The sequence below is a fragment of the Rhizophagus irregularis genome, chromosome 29 (genome assembly GCF_026210795.1).
Source record: "Rhizophagus irregularis chromosome 29, complete sequence".
Taxonomy (NCBI): Eukaryota; Fungi; Glomeromycota; class Glomeromycetes; order Glomerales; family Glomeraceae; genus Rhizophagus; species Rhizophagus irregularis.
Window position 1 is genome coordinate 2,913,110 of NC_089457.1, and position 17,406 is coordinate 2,930,515.

General features: G+C 29.2%; 2 protein-coding genes across 2 annotated transcripts; one reads left to right on the top strand and one right to left on the bottom strand.

The window, feature by feature from the left end:
• Window positions 1-7,217: 7,217 nt before the first annotated feature.
• Window positions 7,218-10,121, bottom strand: OCT59_019979 (uncharacterized protein; the record flags this gene model as incomplete). Its single annotated transcript, XM_066143882.1, has 2 exons — window positions 7,218-7,790; window positions 7,860-10,121. 2 exons carry the CDS (start codon window positions 10,119-10,121, stop codon window positions 7,218-7,220), a joined length of 2,835 nt encoding a protein of 944 aa, XP_066005588.1.
• A 6,958-nt stretch (window positions 10,122-17,079) lies between these two features.
• OCT59_019980 (uncharacterized protein) lies at window positions 17,080-17,313 on the top strand (the record flags this gene model as incomplete). Its single annotated transcript, XM_066143883.1, has 1 exon — window positions 17,080-17,313. One exon carries the CDS (start codon window positions 17,080-17,082, stop codon window positions 17,311-17,313), a length of 234 nt encoding a protein of 77 aa, XP_066005589.1.
• Between the last annotated feature and the right edge of the window lie 93 nt (window positions 17,314-17,406).

Genomic DNA, 17,406 nt, shown 5'->3' on the forward strand with positions numbered 1-17,406 from the left:
CATAATTTCATTAAGATTTTCCATTTTGGATCCTAACAACTTACAAATAAATTAAAAAAAAATTAAAAATTATTTTTATTTAAATAAATATGATATATATAATATTTTGTTACATATTTTATTTATAATATTCTCTAAAATAAAATGACAAAAAAAAAGTTCATAATATATTAATATATAATATAAAAAATAATGAAATAATATATTTTTGTCTTTTTTTGCAAATTTATTAAAGATGACAAAACTGGTTTTAGATATTATTTTTGATTTATTTAATAAAAAGCATTTTTTTATTAAATAATTTGCAAAAAAAATTTACTTTTTTTGAAAAATTGTATAAATCTTGTATAATAATTTTTTTGGGATTTGTGTAATATCATATGATATGAATTGATAAATAATAATATGCCATTTTAAAATATTACAAATAAGATATATAGTATGGTATTATAATTAAATTTGTCTTTTTTATTTTTATAAATTTTTATTTTCTTAATATAATATTTATATGTAATGTTAAAGTAACTTCTAATAATATATAATATATTAATTAAAATATTAAAAAATATATATATTACATTTAGCAAAATATAATAATTAATAAAATTATTGATTTTAGTTTCATGTAAATTTTTCTTTAAATAAAAAATATTGCTCTCTTTGAGTATAATTTATTAAAAATAAAATTATTGATTTAAAAATTATTTGTATTTAATGCAATATATATTATATAGAGTAAATTTATTCATCGCACGTGCGATGCATCGCCATTTTCCTTTTTTGTAAATTATTTATGTTGATCAACCTGCTTATACATCGCCACCCCCCTTAAAATGGCAATGATAAACATAAAAATTTGCATCGCACGTGCGATAAATAAATTATTTCTATTATATAATATTAAATTAAATTCTAATAATATGTAATATATATTAATTAAAATTATTTTCATAAGTCTTTATTTTTACAATTTATACAATATAATATTAAAGTAACTTCTAATAATATATATTGCATTAATAAAGGAATATGTTTTTTTTGCACTTGCAATATATCGCATCTTCTTTTTTTGGTAATTTTTATATATTAATTATATTGATCATTTTGATTACTGACACTTTATTAAAATTTTCTATTTTTCAAAAATCCTAGCATGAGACTTTATGCAATTACTATATATTATAAGAAATCTTATATTATGTATATTTTTGACTGCTCTACAAGTTTTCTTAATATATTAAAAAGGATTTAGAATGTCATTTTTGACTTTTATATTTAATATATTATAGGAGTACAACATAATACAGATGCAATAAAAAAATAAATCCTTAATTAAAATATTAAAAAAAATTATATTAAAATTAAACAAAATATAATAATGATTAATAAAATTATTGATTTTAGTTTCATATAAATTTTTTTGTAAATAAAAGATATTGCTTTCTTTAGGTATAAATTATTTATTTTTGTAAATTTTTAATACAATATATATCAATATTATATAATGTTAAAGTAATTTTTAATAATATGTAACATATATAAATTATTTATTTTATAAATTTTTATTTTTAATATAATATAGTGTAATGTTAAAGTAACTTCCAATAATATGTAATATATATATAAATTATTTTATTTTATAAATTTTTATTTTTAATACAATATATATAGTGTAATGTTAAAGTAACTTCTAATAATATGTACCATATTTTGCAGGTCACAGTACCCCCCCTATGCACAGTACCCTACAAAAAAGAACTCCCATTTTTATTATTTAAAATAATTTAATAAATACCTAGGTATTACTCATGATAAATACCCAATTATTATATAAGTTTTATACATATCTACTAATAATAAAAATTCACACAATGGTGGAAAGTATAAGGTCAAAACCTCTGAAATCTGTATCATACCCGGGGTACTGTGGCCCCCGTTATACGGTGTCACCCCCGTCTGCCACCCGGCGGTAAACAAACTTCCCTGCTTTAATGTATATTCGTTTTCCACGAAACATTAATATTCTTGCTTGGTTTAGTTTTATTGCTACTTAACTTTCAAATTGCGATAGCTCTCGCCACGATATTTCATCCATTATCTTCCTTCAAAATACGATAGTTCTCTTTACAGAAGTTTATATTTTATTCATTTCATAATTCTTGTTATGACATTAAATTCACCATGAATTTGTCCAATTAAAGTTAATTAAGCGAACATTACAATAAAGTTTAGGGCGAACCTATTACCTTTAAAATAACATTACGCTCTACTAACAATTAATTAAACAAAATTACTTTTTCATCATAAGAAAATAGTAACAAAAACAATCGAAACAATTAATTTTCATATCAAAGGGTATTTTATTTATTCTTCATAAAATTCACAATTAACTATTTTACTTAAAGTTTTACATCGTATCTGACGACTGTGGAATTCACCTCCCATTCCGCTCCTATTTAAACCAACTTTCTTATTCTTTCTTTTCTTACTTCTTATTTCTTTCTAATATTTTATATGTTATCTTTTATGCGCTATCTTATATGCTATTTTATATGTTATCTTTTCTAATATGTTATACTATTTTAGTATGCTATCTTTTCTTTAAAATAAAATAATCTTTCAAATATTGTATCGCAAAGATCCATCTTTTGTGGCTGTGCTATCTTTTCTTTAAAATAAAATAATCTTTCAAATATTGTATCGCAAAGATCCATCTTTTGTGGCTGTGCTATCTTTTCTTTAAAATAAAATAATCTTTCAAATATTGTATCGCAAAGATCCATCTTTTGTGGCTGTGCTATCTTTTCTACTGCGTCTCGTCAGCTATTCTTCTACTGCGGCTGCAGTTCATCAATATTTTACATGTTCCTATTTTTTTGTTCCTTTAATTCGCTATCCTTCCTTTTTATATGATTTATCATTTGTGGCTTATGATTACTCCTCCTAATTGTTCCTATTGTTGAACTTGATAAACTGGTTGCTAAGCCACATCGATCAACTCCCCACTTGATCTATTGGTTCTCCGTTAATCATTTAATAAACATTACATCATGTAGATCATTCCTTCTCCTAAAAGTTTATCCTTTCCGGTTAATTTTATCCCATCATGTGACTTTCTATCGTTTGATCTTTTATTCCATATTATTCCTCCATATTATGCGATTACTCCAGTATCTATGGCTACAGTTTGCCCCCCACCTAAAATTTGAGTCCCATCAAATTCGAACTATTACTTCAAAATTTGTCCTTTCAGTAATTCACCATTTACTGGTGTTTTCAATATCTTCCCTTCCATAGTTTTAATTCTGTATGATCCTTTAGAAATTATCTCATGTACATAATAAGGTCCTTTCCATTTTTCTTCTAACTTTCCAGACCATTGTTTTTCTTTTGCTGCATCATAATATAGTACTTTATCTCCGATTTGTAATTTCTGCTTTATTCTATTCTTTTTATCATGGTACGATTTTTGTTTTTCCTGAGATTTCCTGACATTTTCTTTAGCTTGATTCCTAATGTTTGGTAATCCTTCGATCAACCCATTAACTCTCTCTGCCATGGTAATTTCCTTATCTTCTAAATCTAATAATGTCTTCATTTGTCTCCCATATATTAAATATCCTGGTTCCATTTTCGTTGAATCATTCCTTTTAGTTCGATACGCGAACAATACTCCTGGTACTTTCAAATCCCAATCTTCGATATTACTTAGCTTTGCTAATGATTCACATAATGTCTTATTAAATCTTTCAATTAACCCATTAGTTTTTGGATGATAAGGCGTTGAAAAGTTATGTTTTATCTGAAATTCCTCCATTAATGATTTCACTAATTTATTATTGAAATGACTCCCTCTATCACTCAATATCTTCTTTGGACATCCATGCCTACATATTATATCTTCATAAATAAATCTTGCAATTTCCTTAGCATCTGCTGTTTCCAATGCCTTTGCTTCAGGCCATTTTGTAAAATAATCCATCGCTGTAACTATATATCTATTATTTCTCTTTGTTACTGGTAATGGTCCCACTACATCAATCCCAATTTGATAAAATGGTTCTATAACTTTGATTACATTCAGTTCATGTTTTCCTATTGGTTTTCCTCTTCTCTGACAATTATTACATGATTTGACATAAGCTTCCACATCTTTTCTCATCCCTTTCCAATAATACCCATCCTTGATCCTATTATACGTTGCATCTATTCCAAAGTGTCCTGATAATTCATGATCATGAGCTATGTACATTAATCCTTCAAATTCGTATTTTCTTATCACTCTTAGTCTTTTCTCATCTTTTATTTTGTAAATTAATCCTCCTATAATTTCATATTCCCGTTCGTCGTTGATATTCCTCGCTATCCTATTATATTCTTCCTCTTCCATGTCTATGTTGTAATTCTAAAAACTAAAGTGTTGTAAAAGGTTGAAATGTTATAAAGGGTTGAAGTGTTGTAAAAATTAAGGTGTTGTAAAAATTAAGGTGTTGTAAAAATAAAGCGTCGTGATAACTGTTCCATATATTTTTAATTTTTATCTCTCGATTTATTTTTGATCCTTGGTATTCCTATCCTTCTTATATATTTTTCATTCCCTATAATCAATTTAGATCGTACCCATCCTAATCCTTTTTCTATTGGTCTTTCTTCTATTATCATATTGTTTCCATCTTCCATAATTAATTTCACCTTTTTCTCTTTTAGTCTTATTATAATGCGTACATCTACTAGTATGAAGTCTTCTTCTTCTTCAATCCTTAAATGGATAATTGTTTCGTTCTCTTCTTCTTTTATAGTCACTTTCCATATCTTATCGACCTTTACTCGATAGGTAAGAAACCAATTCATATAACAATCTCCTAATACCATTTTGGAGATATAATTTTAAGCTCTTTGGTGTTTTTCTATCTCCTTATATACTTTTCTCCAACTACTATCGTCATTCCTAACTTCAATTTGACTGTATCTTTTGGTATCTTTGTATACATCCTGGTTTTCTTTAAACATTTTAACCATGTCCAAATATTCATTTTTCTTCAATGTTGGGTATGACGATTTCTCCATTTTCTTCGTTTCTCTTCCAATATAATTTTCCCAACATACATCGCCGTCTTTTTCCAAAAATATCACTATTGATTCATCTATTGTTCCTTTTAATCTGAATATTTCTTTTTCCATCTCATGGTTCCCATGTGGAGTAATTAATCCTCTGTTGAAACTTTTCGTCTTCTGATAATAATATTCGCAATATGGCGATTTGTCCAGAATTATTATATCCGTATCTTCATCATATTCTAACATTCTTCTGTTTATTTGTTCTACTACTTCCTTTCTAAATTTCCATTCTGTTTCTAATTTTGATTCGTGAAATTCACCTTTGTCTTTTCTTCTCCTTTTGAATGTATTAAATCTTACTTTTAATCCTTGCTTTTCCCACTCTTTAATCAAATTTCGTACTATACTTGTTTTTCCTAATCCATCCACTCCGTCGATTATAATAACTTGTGGCTTATTTTCTCTTCCCAATTTCTTTAATAATTCTTTTTCTGTCCTTTCCTCCAAATTCAAAAGTATTGCTTCTTTATCGGTAAAATATTTTTCATCATCCCATCTCCCTTTAAATCTTTTAGCATTATACCATTTATTCCTAAATTTGATATATCTCAATTTCCCCTTATTACTTTCTATTTTTGTTATTTCTTGATTCTCGTTCCTTTCTGTTTCTTTTTCTTTAAATCTCAGTCTTGATAATCCATCTGCATTTTTAATTTTCTTTCCACTTCTATGTACTATTTTAAAATCAAATTGTTGTAATTTCATTACCCATCTTGCTCTCCTTCCCGTTTGTTCCTTTCCATCTGTTAATCCTTTTAATGCTGCGTGATCTGTTATCACTATAAATTTCCTTCCTACTAAATATTTCTGAAAATGTTGTATTCCCCAAAATACCGCTAAGCATTCCAATTCTGTTGGTGGATAATTCTTCTCTGCTCCAACTGTACTCCTACTTGCGTAAGCTATTACAACCTCTTTATTTTCTTCATTCATTTGAGCTAACACTGCTCCTAATCCTATCTTAGATCCATCAGTTATCAATATAAATTCTCTGCTGAAATCCGGATATACTAAAATTGGATTTTCTGTCAATTTTGTCCTTAATACGTCAAATGCTTCTTGTTGTTCTTCTTTCCATTCAAACTTTTCATTCTTTCTTGTTAAGTTAAGCAAAGGTTTTGCTATCTTCGAAAAACCTTTTATAAATCTCCTATAATATGAACATAATCCTAAAAATGATCTTACTTCTGTGACAGTTTTCGGCCTCCTCATATTTTCTATTTTCTCAACTTTCTCTTTATCCGGTCGCAATCCATCTCTTCCTACTATATGCCCTAAGAAATTTATATTCCTCAATCCAAACTGACATTTCTTCAATTTCACAATCATATTATTCTCTCTCAATTTACTCAATACTTTATCTACATGTTCTATATGTTCCTCAAAATCTTCTGAATAAATCATTATATCATCTAAATATACCGTAACAAATTCTCCTATATATTCTTTTAATATTTTATCCATTAATCTCTGAAATGTTCCTGGTGCATTCTTCAATCCAAATGGCATAACATTGTATTCATATAATCCTTGTGAACAAATGAATGCTGTTTTCTCTTTATCTTCTTCTGCCATTTCTACTTGATGATATCCTGCTGCTAAGTCCAAACTTGTGAACCAACTTCCCTTTCTAAATTTTTCTAACAATTCGTCTATCCGGGGTAAAGGATATTCATCTGACTTTGTCACATTATTTAGCTTTCTATAATCTATACAAAATCTATAATTTCCAGTTTTCTTTCCTGCTAACGTTACTGGAGATGCCCAATTACTCCATGATTCTCTTATCTTCCCCATCTTTAACAATTGTTCAATTTCTTTCTTTATAAACTTTCCTTTTTCATCAGTTTCTTTATATCTCTTTTGTGCTATTGGTCCTTGATTTTCTTCAATTATTATTTCATGTTTAACTGTATTTATCCTTCCCAGTTTCTCTTCGTCATATTCGAATATATCTTCATATTCCCTTATCAATTTTTTAAATGCCATTCTCTCCTCATCGCTCATCTCTCCCAGATGTGTTTTCTTTTCAAATTTTTCTTCTTTGCTCTCATTTAGCATCTTTACCGTCTCTCCTTCGTTCAGAAAGCCAAGACCATTCATTTTTCCTCATCTCTCTTTTCTCTATCAGTTTTTACAATCGATAACAACTCTTCTTTTTCCATCTCCTCATATTCATCTTCACCCTCTGACTCTTCACTAGAATTGCCATCTATATCATCTATATTCTTTGGATCTTCATTAAATTCACCCCTATTCCCTGACTCCTCAAATTCAACATTTTTCTTTCCTCTAAAATCAATTGGTATTTCATATATTCCATTATCCCATTCTATTGTTAACAGACCTTCTTTCATATTTATTATCCCATATCTTAATAAATCAGTTCCTAATATTAAATCTTTTCTTCTCGAGTCGATTACTTCGAACTCCAAAGGTATTTCTAAATTTTCGTCAATTTCTATTCTAATTTCCACTCTTCCTAATGAAGCTATGTTATTTCCATCTGCTATTGTTAATACGACATTACTTTCCTTCGTTATTGGTATATTTAATTCTTTTCTCAGTTCATTCGTTATCACTGAAGGTCCTGCTCCTGTATCAACTAATGCTCTAATCATTTTTCCTTCAATTATTATATTACATCTTGTTGCTTGTGATTTTTCTTCTTTCTGATTAATATTCTTCAATTCCCCCGAGTGTAGTCAATATCTCAAACCATTTAATAATTTCTTCCTTACTTCTGGTCTTTCATTCATCATTTGTCCCCAATTAATTGGTACGCTTGAATTTACAAATTGCTCAAATGGATCAAAATCCCCAACATTTGGTATATTTCGATTTAACTTCACTTTCTCGTTTGTACATTCTCTAGCAAAATGTCCTTGTTGTCCGCAATTGTGACACCTATTATTATTCTTTCTAGTTTCATATCCTTTCTGTAATTGTTCTTTTGTAAAACCCCTCTTATTATTCCCCTGTGCTTTTTGCTGTTGTCCTTGCCATTGTGCATTTCTTCTTCTATCTCTTTCATCATTCATAACCTTGTCTTTATTTCTTTCACTCTTTCTAGGTGGTACTGGGAACATATCGTATCTTTCCTCATCTTCATAGTTATTCACTTCGTATCCATCGAATCCATTATTATAGTTATCATATCCATCACCCTCATTATATCCATCATATCCATCATTATATTCCATATTATACACATTATATCCTTCACCATAATATTCTTCATCAAGGTAATTAACTTGATTATTTTGGCTATATGACCCTCTATTATTTCCTCCATATGATCTTCTTTGACCTTCCCTACAAACTCTAGAAGTATGTCCTTTTCTTCCACATGTATAGCAAGTCATTCTATCCCAGTTCATATTATTTCTTTGGACATTATTATTTCCGATCGGTCTCCTATCATTCCCATTCCTTTGCATTACATATGCTTCATTTCTCTGCATTACATGTGCTTCCAACCTTTTTATTCCATTAATTAACTCATCCCATTCATCACTTTTAACTTCTTTATTTTGTAATTCTTTCGCAATTGGATTCATTCCTTTATACTTATTTGTCTCTTCTTTCAAAATTTCTTCCATGTTTTTCTCTTGTCCTACTCGTTTCATATCCAACCCTGTTGTTTTCATTAACAATTCATCTTTTGCTTCCTCTTCTCTTTTTGCTTCGTTAACTGCATCATTCAGATTCGTCGGATTACTTCTCCTAACATGATAACCTAGCATGGCATCTAACCCTTGAATAAAATAATTCACTTGGTATAAATCATCTAACGCATGACCTCTAGTTGCAACTCTTAATATTGACCTAAATCTTCTAATATATTCTTCAACACTTTCATTTGTTCCCTGTTTAATTCTTGTTAATTCTAACATTTTTCTTCTTTGAACATCATTCCTAGTAAATCTGTCGATTAATCTTCTTTTCAAATTTCTGTCCTCATTATGATCACACCAATTCACTAAATTAGCTGCTACCTTTTCTTTTTCTTCATTATACCATTGTAATGCGATTCCTCTCAAACAAGTTATGGCTATATTTGCCTTATTCTGTCTACATACACCTCCTCCAACATTTCCTTCTGGTCGTCCGCTTACTGTAAATGCTATCTCAAATTGTCTAATCCAATCATTAATATCTTCATCCTCTTTTCCACTAAAAGTTGGCATACCTACTATTCCCCCCATTCCTGCGGTCTGAATCCTATCCGCCAAAGTCTGTCCTGCCCCTAACGCATTATCTAATGCATTTGGTGCCAATCCCATAGCATTCTCCATTATTCTTCTTATTTGTGCTTCATTTGCCATATTTACTATATTCTCTTGAAATAATTCTTGTAAATTGTAATCAGATATTTCACTTTCTGTGTCAGAATTTTTAAAATTTAATGAACTATTCGAATCTGAATTTTGACTCAGACCAAAACCTCCTGTATTTATAACATTTTCGATTTCATTTTCAGATTCTTCTTCTTCAAAATCTTCATCACTTCCGTCCCATATTTCATCCGGACTTAATATTCCTCCAATCTTTTCTGAATTATCCGTATTGTCTTCTTCTGATTCTTCATTATCACTCTTTTCACCACTTTCTTCACTATCCATTACTCCTGCTTGTTCTTTCAACAACTTATCTAACTTTTTCTTCAATTCTTTTTCCGACTCATTCTTATTTTCTTGAAAGATTTCAATGAATTCTTTATCTAAAATTTCTCCATCTGTATATCCCATACTAGTTAATCTTAACAATTCTTCTTCGGTTATCATTGTTCCAATATCTTCAAAAATCTTTTGCAATCTTTTTACCCGATCATCAATTTCATCAATATCTTCTTCCTCACAATCTTTGCATATAGTTCCTTCTAATCTAAACATATCATTCATCCATCTTATTTCGCATCTTTCGCACCAGGTTGTGTTCTCATTTAACCATTTGTGCACCTCTTTTCTTAACTCTCTATCTTCTAATTCTATTATCCCCATATACCTTTCTATGAATCCTTCTGTTACTATTATTCGATTATTAACTCCAAAATTTTTTATTCTTTGAATTTCCGATACATCTATTTCGTATCCTAATTTTTCTAAGTTGTTTTTTAGTTCTATTAATTCATCTTGTTCATCTTCCCGTATTTCCCGATTACATTCTTCACATCTGCCGTCTTCTTCCGATATCACATAATCTAATTTCTGTTTATTGCATCTACCACATATTTTTGTACTCAAATCTATCCACTCCTTTATGTCTTCAGACTTATCAAATTTCCCCTCCTGAAAAATATAATATCTTATAAAATCATATGTCAACAGTACTCCCGTCTCTATCTTTTCTTTTATTCCAAATTTCATTATTTCTCTGATGAATTCTTCTTTGGATTTACTATCAGTTGTCTTAATCCTGTCCTTATTTCACTTAACTTCCACGTTTTATCTTCTACTATTATTTCTATTTCTTCTTCAGAATCATACATTTCATTATCTTCTTCTTGCTTTATCTCCACTAACTTGAATTTTTGTGTTCTTTCCATTGTTTCTTTTAAATCCGTTACAACCCATTCTATTACACCATCATCTATTCTCAATATGATAGGATTTCTTGTATATATATCTTCGCTATCTTTAAATGTCATACTATCCATTAGTTTTCTTACAGTATCTTCTTGCAAATTTTCTCCCTCAGATAACATCTTCTCGAACCATTCTGGTGAATCATTTTCATGATATGTATGTATTTGTTTACCTTCATATTTGTCATTCCACCAGTACCTAAATCTTTCAAATCTAAGATATAAACTCATGTTAAAATTCTTTTTCATTTCGTAACTTTCTAAACTATCTTCACTTTCTGAATCTTCTGGTTCTTTTATAAAGCCCCTAGTATCTATAAATATTCTTATTATCTTTTGTACCATATTCCTGTGATATTCGTGAACATTTTCTATGTCTATATTCCCATATTCCATATTGGACATTAATTCTTTTACTTTCTCCTCATTCGTAGCTATTCCTTCTTCTTCATAAAGTAATTCCCTGAATGTCTTTATTGCTCCCATCTTTACCCGTAATGGTTCAACTTCTTTCGATGTGATCTTGTACCATTGCCAAAATTTTTCAAACCTTCTTTCAACATCCCAATCTTCCAAAATATATTTGTGTTCTATTAATTCAGGATTCCCAATTAATCTATCAAATACTTCATTCTCTAAATCTCCTTCAATACAATCTCTTACAATTACTAATATAATTGTTCGTAATCCTTTTTCTTTCATTTTTGGTTGTATTCTATATCTTATTGACTCTGTTATTCTATCCATTATGTCTCTACATTTTCCCTTGTGTATTGTATCTTCTCTTTCTGAATTATCCATACTTAATAAATCTATTACTCCCTTGATCGTTACATTATTATATATTATTATTGTATCTTCGAACTTAAATAATGCATCCCAAAATTTCTTGAATACCATTGGTTCATTTTCTATCGGATGACATAATTCACAATTTAAACATTCATCTAATTCTCCCGCTCTTAACTCATGTTCTCCTTTATGTGTCCTATATTCACTTTCCCATTGATGGTACCATTCCATCGTATACTCCAATTAAATTATTATAAATATTCATCCAGAATTCAAATTGAAATTCCGCTCTCTTATATATCATTTTTATCGCTTCTATTTTGATCTTCTAACCATCCTTCACTATATCGTCCTTTTCTATTACATATATTGAATGTATAATCTTTCTTTCATTAAGAATATTCATTTAACAACTTATTCTTCTAAATCTTTTACTTATTCATAATATTCTCATGTTGATCTTTCAATCTTTAAATCCCCTTTTTTGATTTTCACAAGTTTCTTCCGCTATTTTTATCTTTCATAATTTCATGTATATATTTTACTGCGCCATTAATTCAAAAATTATTCTAAGTCCACAATCTCCTCAGACTGCGGAGGTTTTTACTGCGCATTCTAAAAATTTCAAAAATTTTCTAAGTTTTTACTGCGCCTCAAAATTTCCTTTTATCATCGAAATTTATAATTTTCGCATTTCACGAACTTCAAAATTCTCATAACTTCTAAAGTTCGTGAATTTTTTAGTTCTTTTTCATTATATATGTAATCTTTACATCCATATATTTAATATTACGCAAAATATCTTCTTTGTTTAATCTTGTACTAACTCTTATCATAACCATTATGTCGACACACAACATATTATACTTTATGCGACACACGCATCTACACTTATGCGACACACGCATTTATACTTATGCGACACACGCATTTATACTTATTTAACGGTGTTTCTTCTTATTTATTATCTTTTACCATTCAATAACCTATACTCGGCTTGCCTTTACCTTCCCAATGAAGTATAGTAGTTTCGAGGTTTGCTATTCATCTTATCCCATAATACTTATCTTCTTTTCATGAGTTCAGTTGCGCATTTCCCTCAATGCTTCCAGTTTCATCTGAAGAAATTATACTCACGATGGTTTCTCTTTTTGCCTTGTAAATTCAGTTACGCATTCTCAAAATGCTTTCAGTAGGGAGATGTTCCACTCACGTCTGAGTCCAATTATTTCGATTCCCATCCGAAGAAGTTATATTTACAGCCGGTGTTTTTGTAATAGGTTCCCACGTAACCCTTGTGTTTTAAATAGGTTCCCACGCAACCCTTGTGTTTTGGTAACAGGTTCCCACGCAACCCTTGAGTTTATAGTTTACCCGTCAACTTTTCGTTACAACATTGTATCCCCAGGAACTTCTGGCATCTGCAAAATACAATGGTGCCCCTCCCAGAATACAACATCTTACGAGGGCTTCCTTAATTTCTTGGTTTTACAATTATTAGCGCGAAAACTTTAAAGACGACAACTTTTGTGACTTACTACAATACTTTTCCGGATATTCTTGTAACAAATCTATTACTTTGAAACGAGTTCATTATATTCCATCATATCACCGCATCCTTCTTTTTATAATTCCTAAGGTAGGTGTATAATATCGCTATTTCGCCCGTTCCCATTTTAAAGTTTTTCAGGTACTTACAACCTTTTCCCCAATATTATATTTTAATTCTAATACCTCTTTTTCTGAGTTCAGATTCTTTGGAATACCACGTCGGTACCATGATCGGAACGATCCTTCCCTTCGCGAGTGATCAATTCACTTAGTTGTTGACCGATTCCTCCTTAATACCGCATAGGTACTTGACTATAAGAAGATAGTCAAAATGTCGACGTAAAGTCAACATTTCCTTTCTCGGAGCATGCACCAAATTGTCACCCCCGTCTGCCACCCGGCGGTAAACAAACTTCCCTGCTTTAATGTATATTCGTTTTCCACGAAACATTAATATTCTTGCTTGGTTTAGTTTTATTGCTACTTAACTTTCAAATTGCGATAGCTCTCGCCACGATATTTCATCCATTATCTTCCTTCAAAATACGATAGTTCTCTTTACAGAAGTTTATATTTTATTCATTTCATAATTCTTGTTATGACATTAAATTCACCATGAATTTGTCCAATTAAAGTTAATTAAGCGAACATTACAATAAAGTTTAGGGCGAACCTATTACCTTTAAAATAACATTACGCTCTACTAACAATTAATTAAACAAAATTACTTTTTCATCATAAGAAAATAGTAACAAAAACAATCGAAACAATTAATTTTCATATCAAAGGGTATTTTATTTATTCTTCATAAAATTCACAATTAACTATTTTACTTAAAGTTTTACATCGTATCTGACGACTGTGGAATTCACCTCCCATTCCGCTCCTATTTAAACCAACTTTCTTATTCTTTCTTTTCTTACTTCTTATTTCTTTCTAATATTTTATATGTTATCTTTTATGCGCTATCTTATATGCTATTTTATATGTTATCTTTTCTAATATGTTATACTATTTTAGTATGCTATCTTTTCTTTAAAATAAAATAATCTTTCAAATATTGTATCGCAAAGATCCATCTTTTGTGGCTGTGCTATCTTTTCTTTAAAATAAAATAATCTTTCAAATATTGTATCGCAAAGATCCATCTTTTGTGGCTGTGCTATCTTTTCTTTAAAATAAAATAATCTTTCAAATATTGTATCGCAAAGATCCATCTTTTGTGGCTGTGCTATCTTTTCTACTGCGTCTCGTCAGCTATTCTTCTACTGCGGCTGCAGTTCATCAATATTTTACATGTTCCTATTTTTTTGTTCCTTTAATTCGCTATCCTTCCTTTTTATATGATTTATCATTTGTGGCTTATGATTACTCCTCCTAATTGTTCCTATTGTTGAACTTGATAAACTGGTTGCTAAGCCACATCGATCAACTCCCCACTTGATCTATTGGTTCTCCGTTAATCATTTAATAAACATTACATCATGTAGATCATTCCTTCTCCTAAAAGTTTATCCTTTCCGGTTAATTTTATCCCATCATGTGACTTTCTATCGTTTGATCTTTTATTCCATATTATTCCTCCATATTATGCGATTACTCCAGTATCTATGGCTACAACGGTAATATATATATAAATTATTTTATTTTATAAATTTTTATTTTAATATAATATATATAGTGTAATGTTAAAGTAACTTCTAATAATATATAATATATTAATTAAAATATTGCAAGAGAATGGCCAGAAATTAAATCATTTTCTAAGGAAGAAGGGAACTCAGGAAGTTAAAACCATAGTACTGTAATGTTATCTATTTTCCATTTTTAGACACTTGTAGAGTTGTAGTTAATATAATTCTGGATAGAATTTATTATTCTATATGAATCGATTGACTTGACCCTAATTGATCCTGATAAAAACATATTTTGTGAATAACTTTTGATCTAGCAGTCCAATAGCTAGTCTAATATATTGATTAAAATAATGCAATACATCATACTATATTAAAAAAAATTATATTAAATTAGCAAAATGTAATAATTAATGGAATATATCAATTTATTAATTTTAAAAATTATTTTTATTTTTTATAAATTTTATTTTTCAATACAATATGTATTATGTAATGTTAAAATAACTTCTAATAAAATTAGTAAAAGCATCCATTAGACATACAATGAGTTAGTGGATAAAAACTGTTGCCTAATTTAGATAGAACATATAGATAAAACTAATCTCAAATATTTAAGTGGAAAAATGTCTTCAAGTTATAAGGCAAAAATGCCTTCAAGTTATGAGAACAAAATGGCCTTAAAATTATAAGAATAAAAATAACCTCAAGTTAGCACGTCTGAAATATGTGTCAGGTTGACGGCGCAGTGTAGCGCAGTAATTCAAAAAAATCTAAGTTGAAGATTTTCTTTTTAATGTAATGCTTTCAAATTTACACATTAGATGTATTTTCATCTGTTTTACAAAATTCACTTATAAACGGAAGGAGGTTTTGGACGTAGATTTTGACTTTAGTATATAACAACTGATTTTATCGTCTTTGCCAATCATTTCCAAAATTGAATTTGTCAAAAAACGGTTTTTGTTAAATAACTCGAAAATGGCCTTCTAAACCGCCTGTATATACTCTAAGTAAATTTGCAGAGCGGACGAAAATACATCTAGTGCAGTAATTTAAAGGTTATATTTTAAATAAAAAAAATTGCAATTTAATTTTTTTGGAAAAATCGCTGCGCCACACTGCGCCGTCAACCTGACATACATTTCAGATGTGCCTCAAGTTATGAGAATGACAATGTTCTCAAAATTACAAAGACTAAAATAAGGATAAAATATCCTCAAAATTATGAGAACAAAAATATTCTCAAAATTATGAAGATAAAATTGTTTTCCTCAAAATTACAAGAATAACAATATTCTCAAATTATGAGGACAAAAATGTCCTTAAATTATGAGTCTTCAAATTATGTGAACAAAATTACAAAAACAAAATGTCCTCAAATTACAAGAACAAAAATGTCCTTAAATTATGAGAACAAAAATATTCTCAAATTGTGAGAATAACAATATCCTCAAATTTATAAGGATAAAAATGTAAAGATTTTGAGAACAAAATGTCCTTAAAATTATGAGAATAAAAATATCCTCAAATTATGAGGATAATAATGTCCTCAAAATTATGAGGACAAAAATATCCTAAATTACAAGAACAAAAATATCCTCAATTACAAGGAAAAATGTCTACAATTACAAGAACAGAAATGTTCTCAAATTATGATAATAATGTCCTTAATTACAAGGACAAAAATGTCCTCAAATTATGAGGACAAAAATGTCTTCAATTGCAAGGACAAAAATGTCCTCAAATTATAAGAACAGAAATGTCCTCAATTACAAGGACAGAAATGTCCTCAAATTACGAGGACAGAAATGTCCTCAATTAAGGACAAAAATGTCTTCAATTACAAGGACAAAATTGTCCTCAAATTACAAGAACAAAAATGTCTACAATTACAAGAACAGAAATGTTCTCAAATTATAAGGATAATAATGTCCTTAATTACAAGGACAAAAATGTCCTCAAATTATGAGGACAAAAATGTCCTCAATTGTAAGGACAAAAATGTCCTCAAATTATAAGAACAGAAATGTCCTCAATTACAAGGACAGAAATGTCCTCAAATTACGAGGACAGAAATGTCCTCAATTAAGGACAAAAATGTCTTCAATTACAAGGACAAAATTGTCCTCAAATTACAAGAACAGAAATGTCCTCAAATTATGAGGATAACAATGTCCTTAATTACAAGGGCAAAAATGTCCTCAAATTATGAGGACAAAAATGTCCTCAATTGCAAGGACAAAAATGTCCTCAAATTACAAGAACAATAATGTCCTCAATTACAAGGACAAAAATATTCTCAATTACAAAAACAAAAATGTCCTCAAATTATGAGGACACAAAAATGTCCTCAAATTACAAGAACAGAAATATCCTCAAATTACGAGGACAGAAATGTCCTCAATTAAGGACAAAAATGTCTTCAATTACAAGGACAAAATTGTCCTCAAATTACAAGAACAGAAATGTCCTCAAATTATGAGGATAACAATGTCCTTAATTACAAGGACAAAAATGTCCTCAAATTATAAGGACAAAAATGTCCCCTCAATACAAGGACAGAAATGTCTTCAATTAAAGGGACAAAAATGTTCTCAATTACAAGAACAAAAATGTCCTCAATTATAAGGACAAAATATCCTCAATTGCAAGGACAAAATTGTCCTCAAGTTACAAGGACAGAAATGTTCTTAAATAAGAGGACAAAAGTGTCCTTATAGT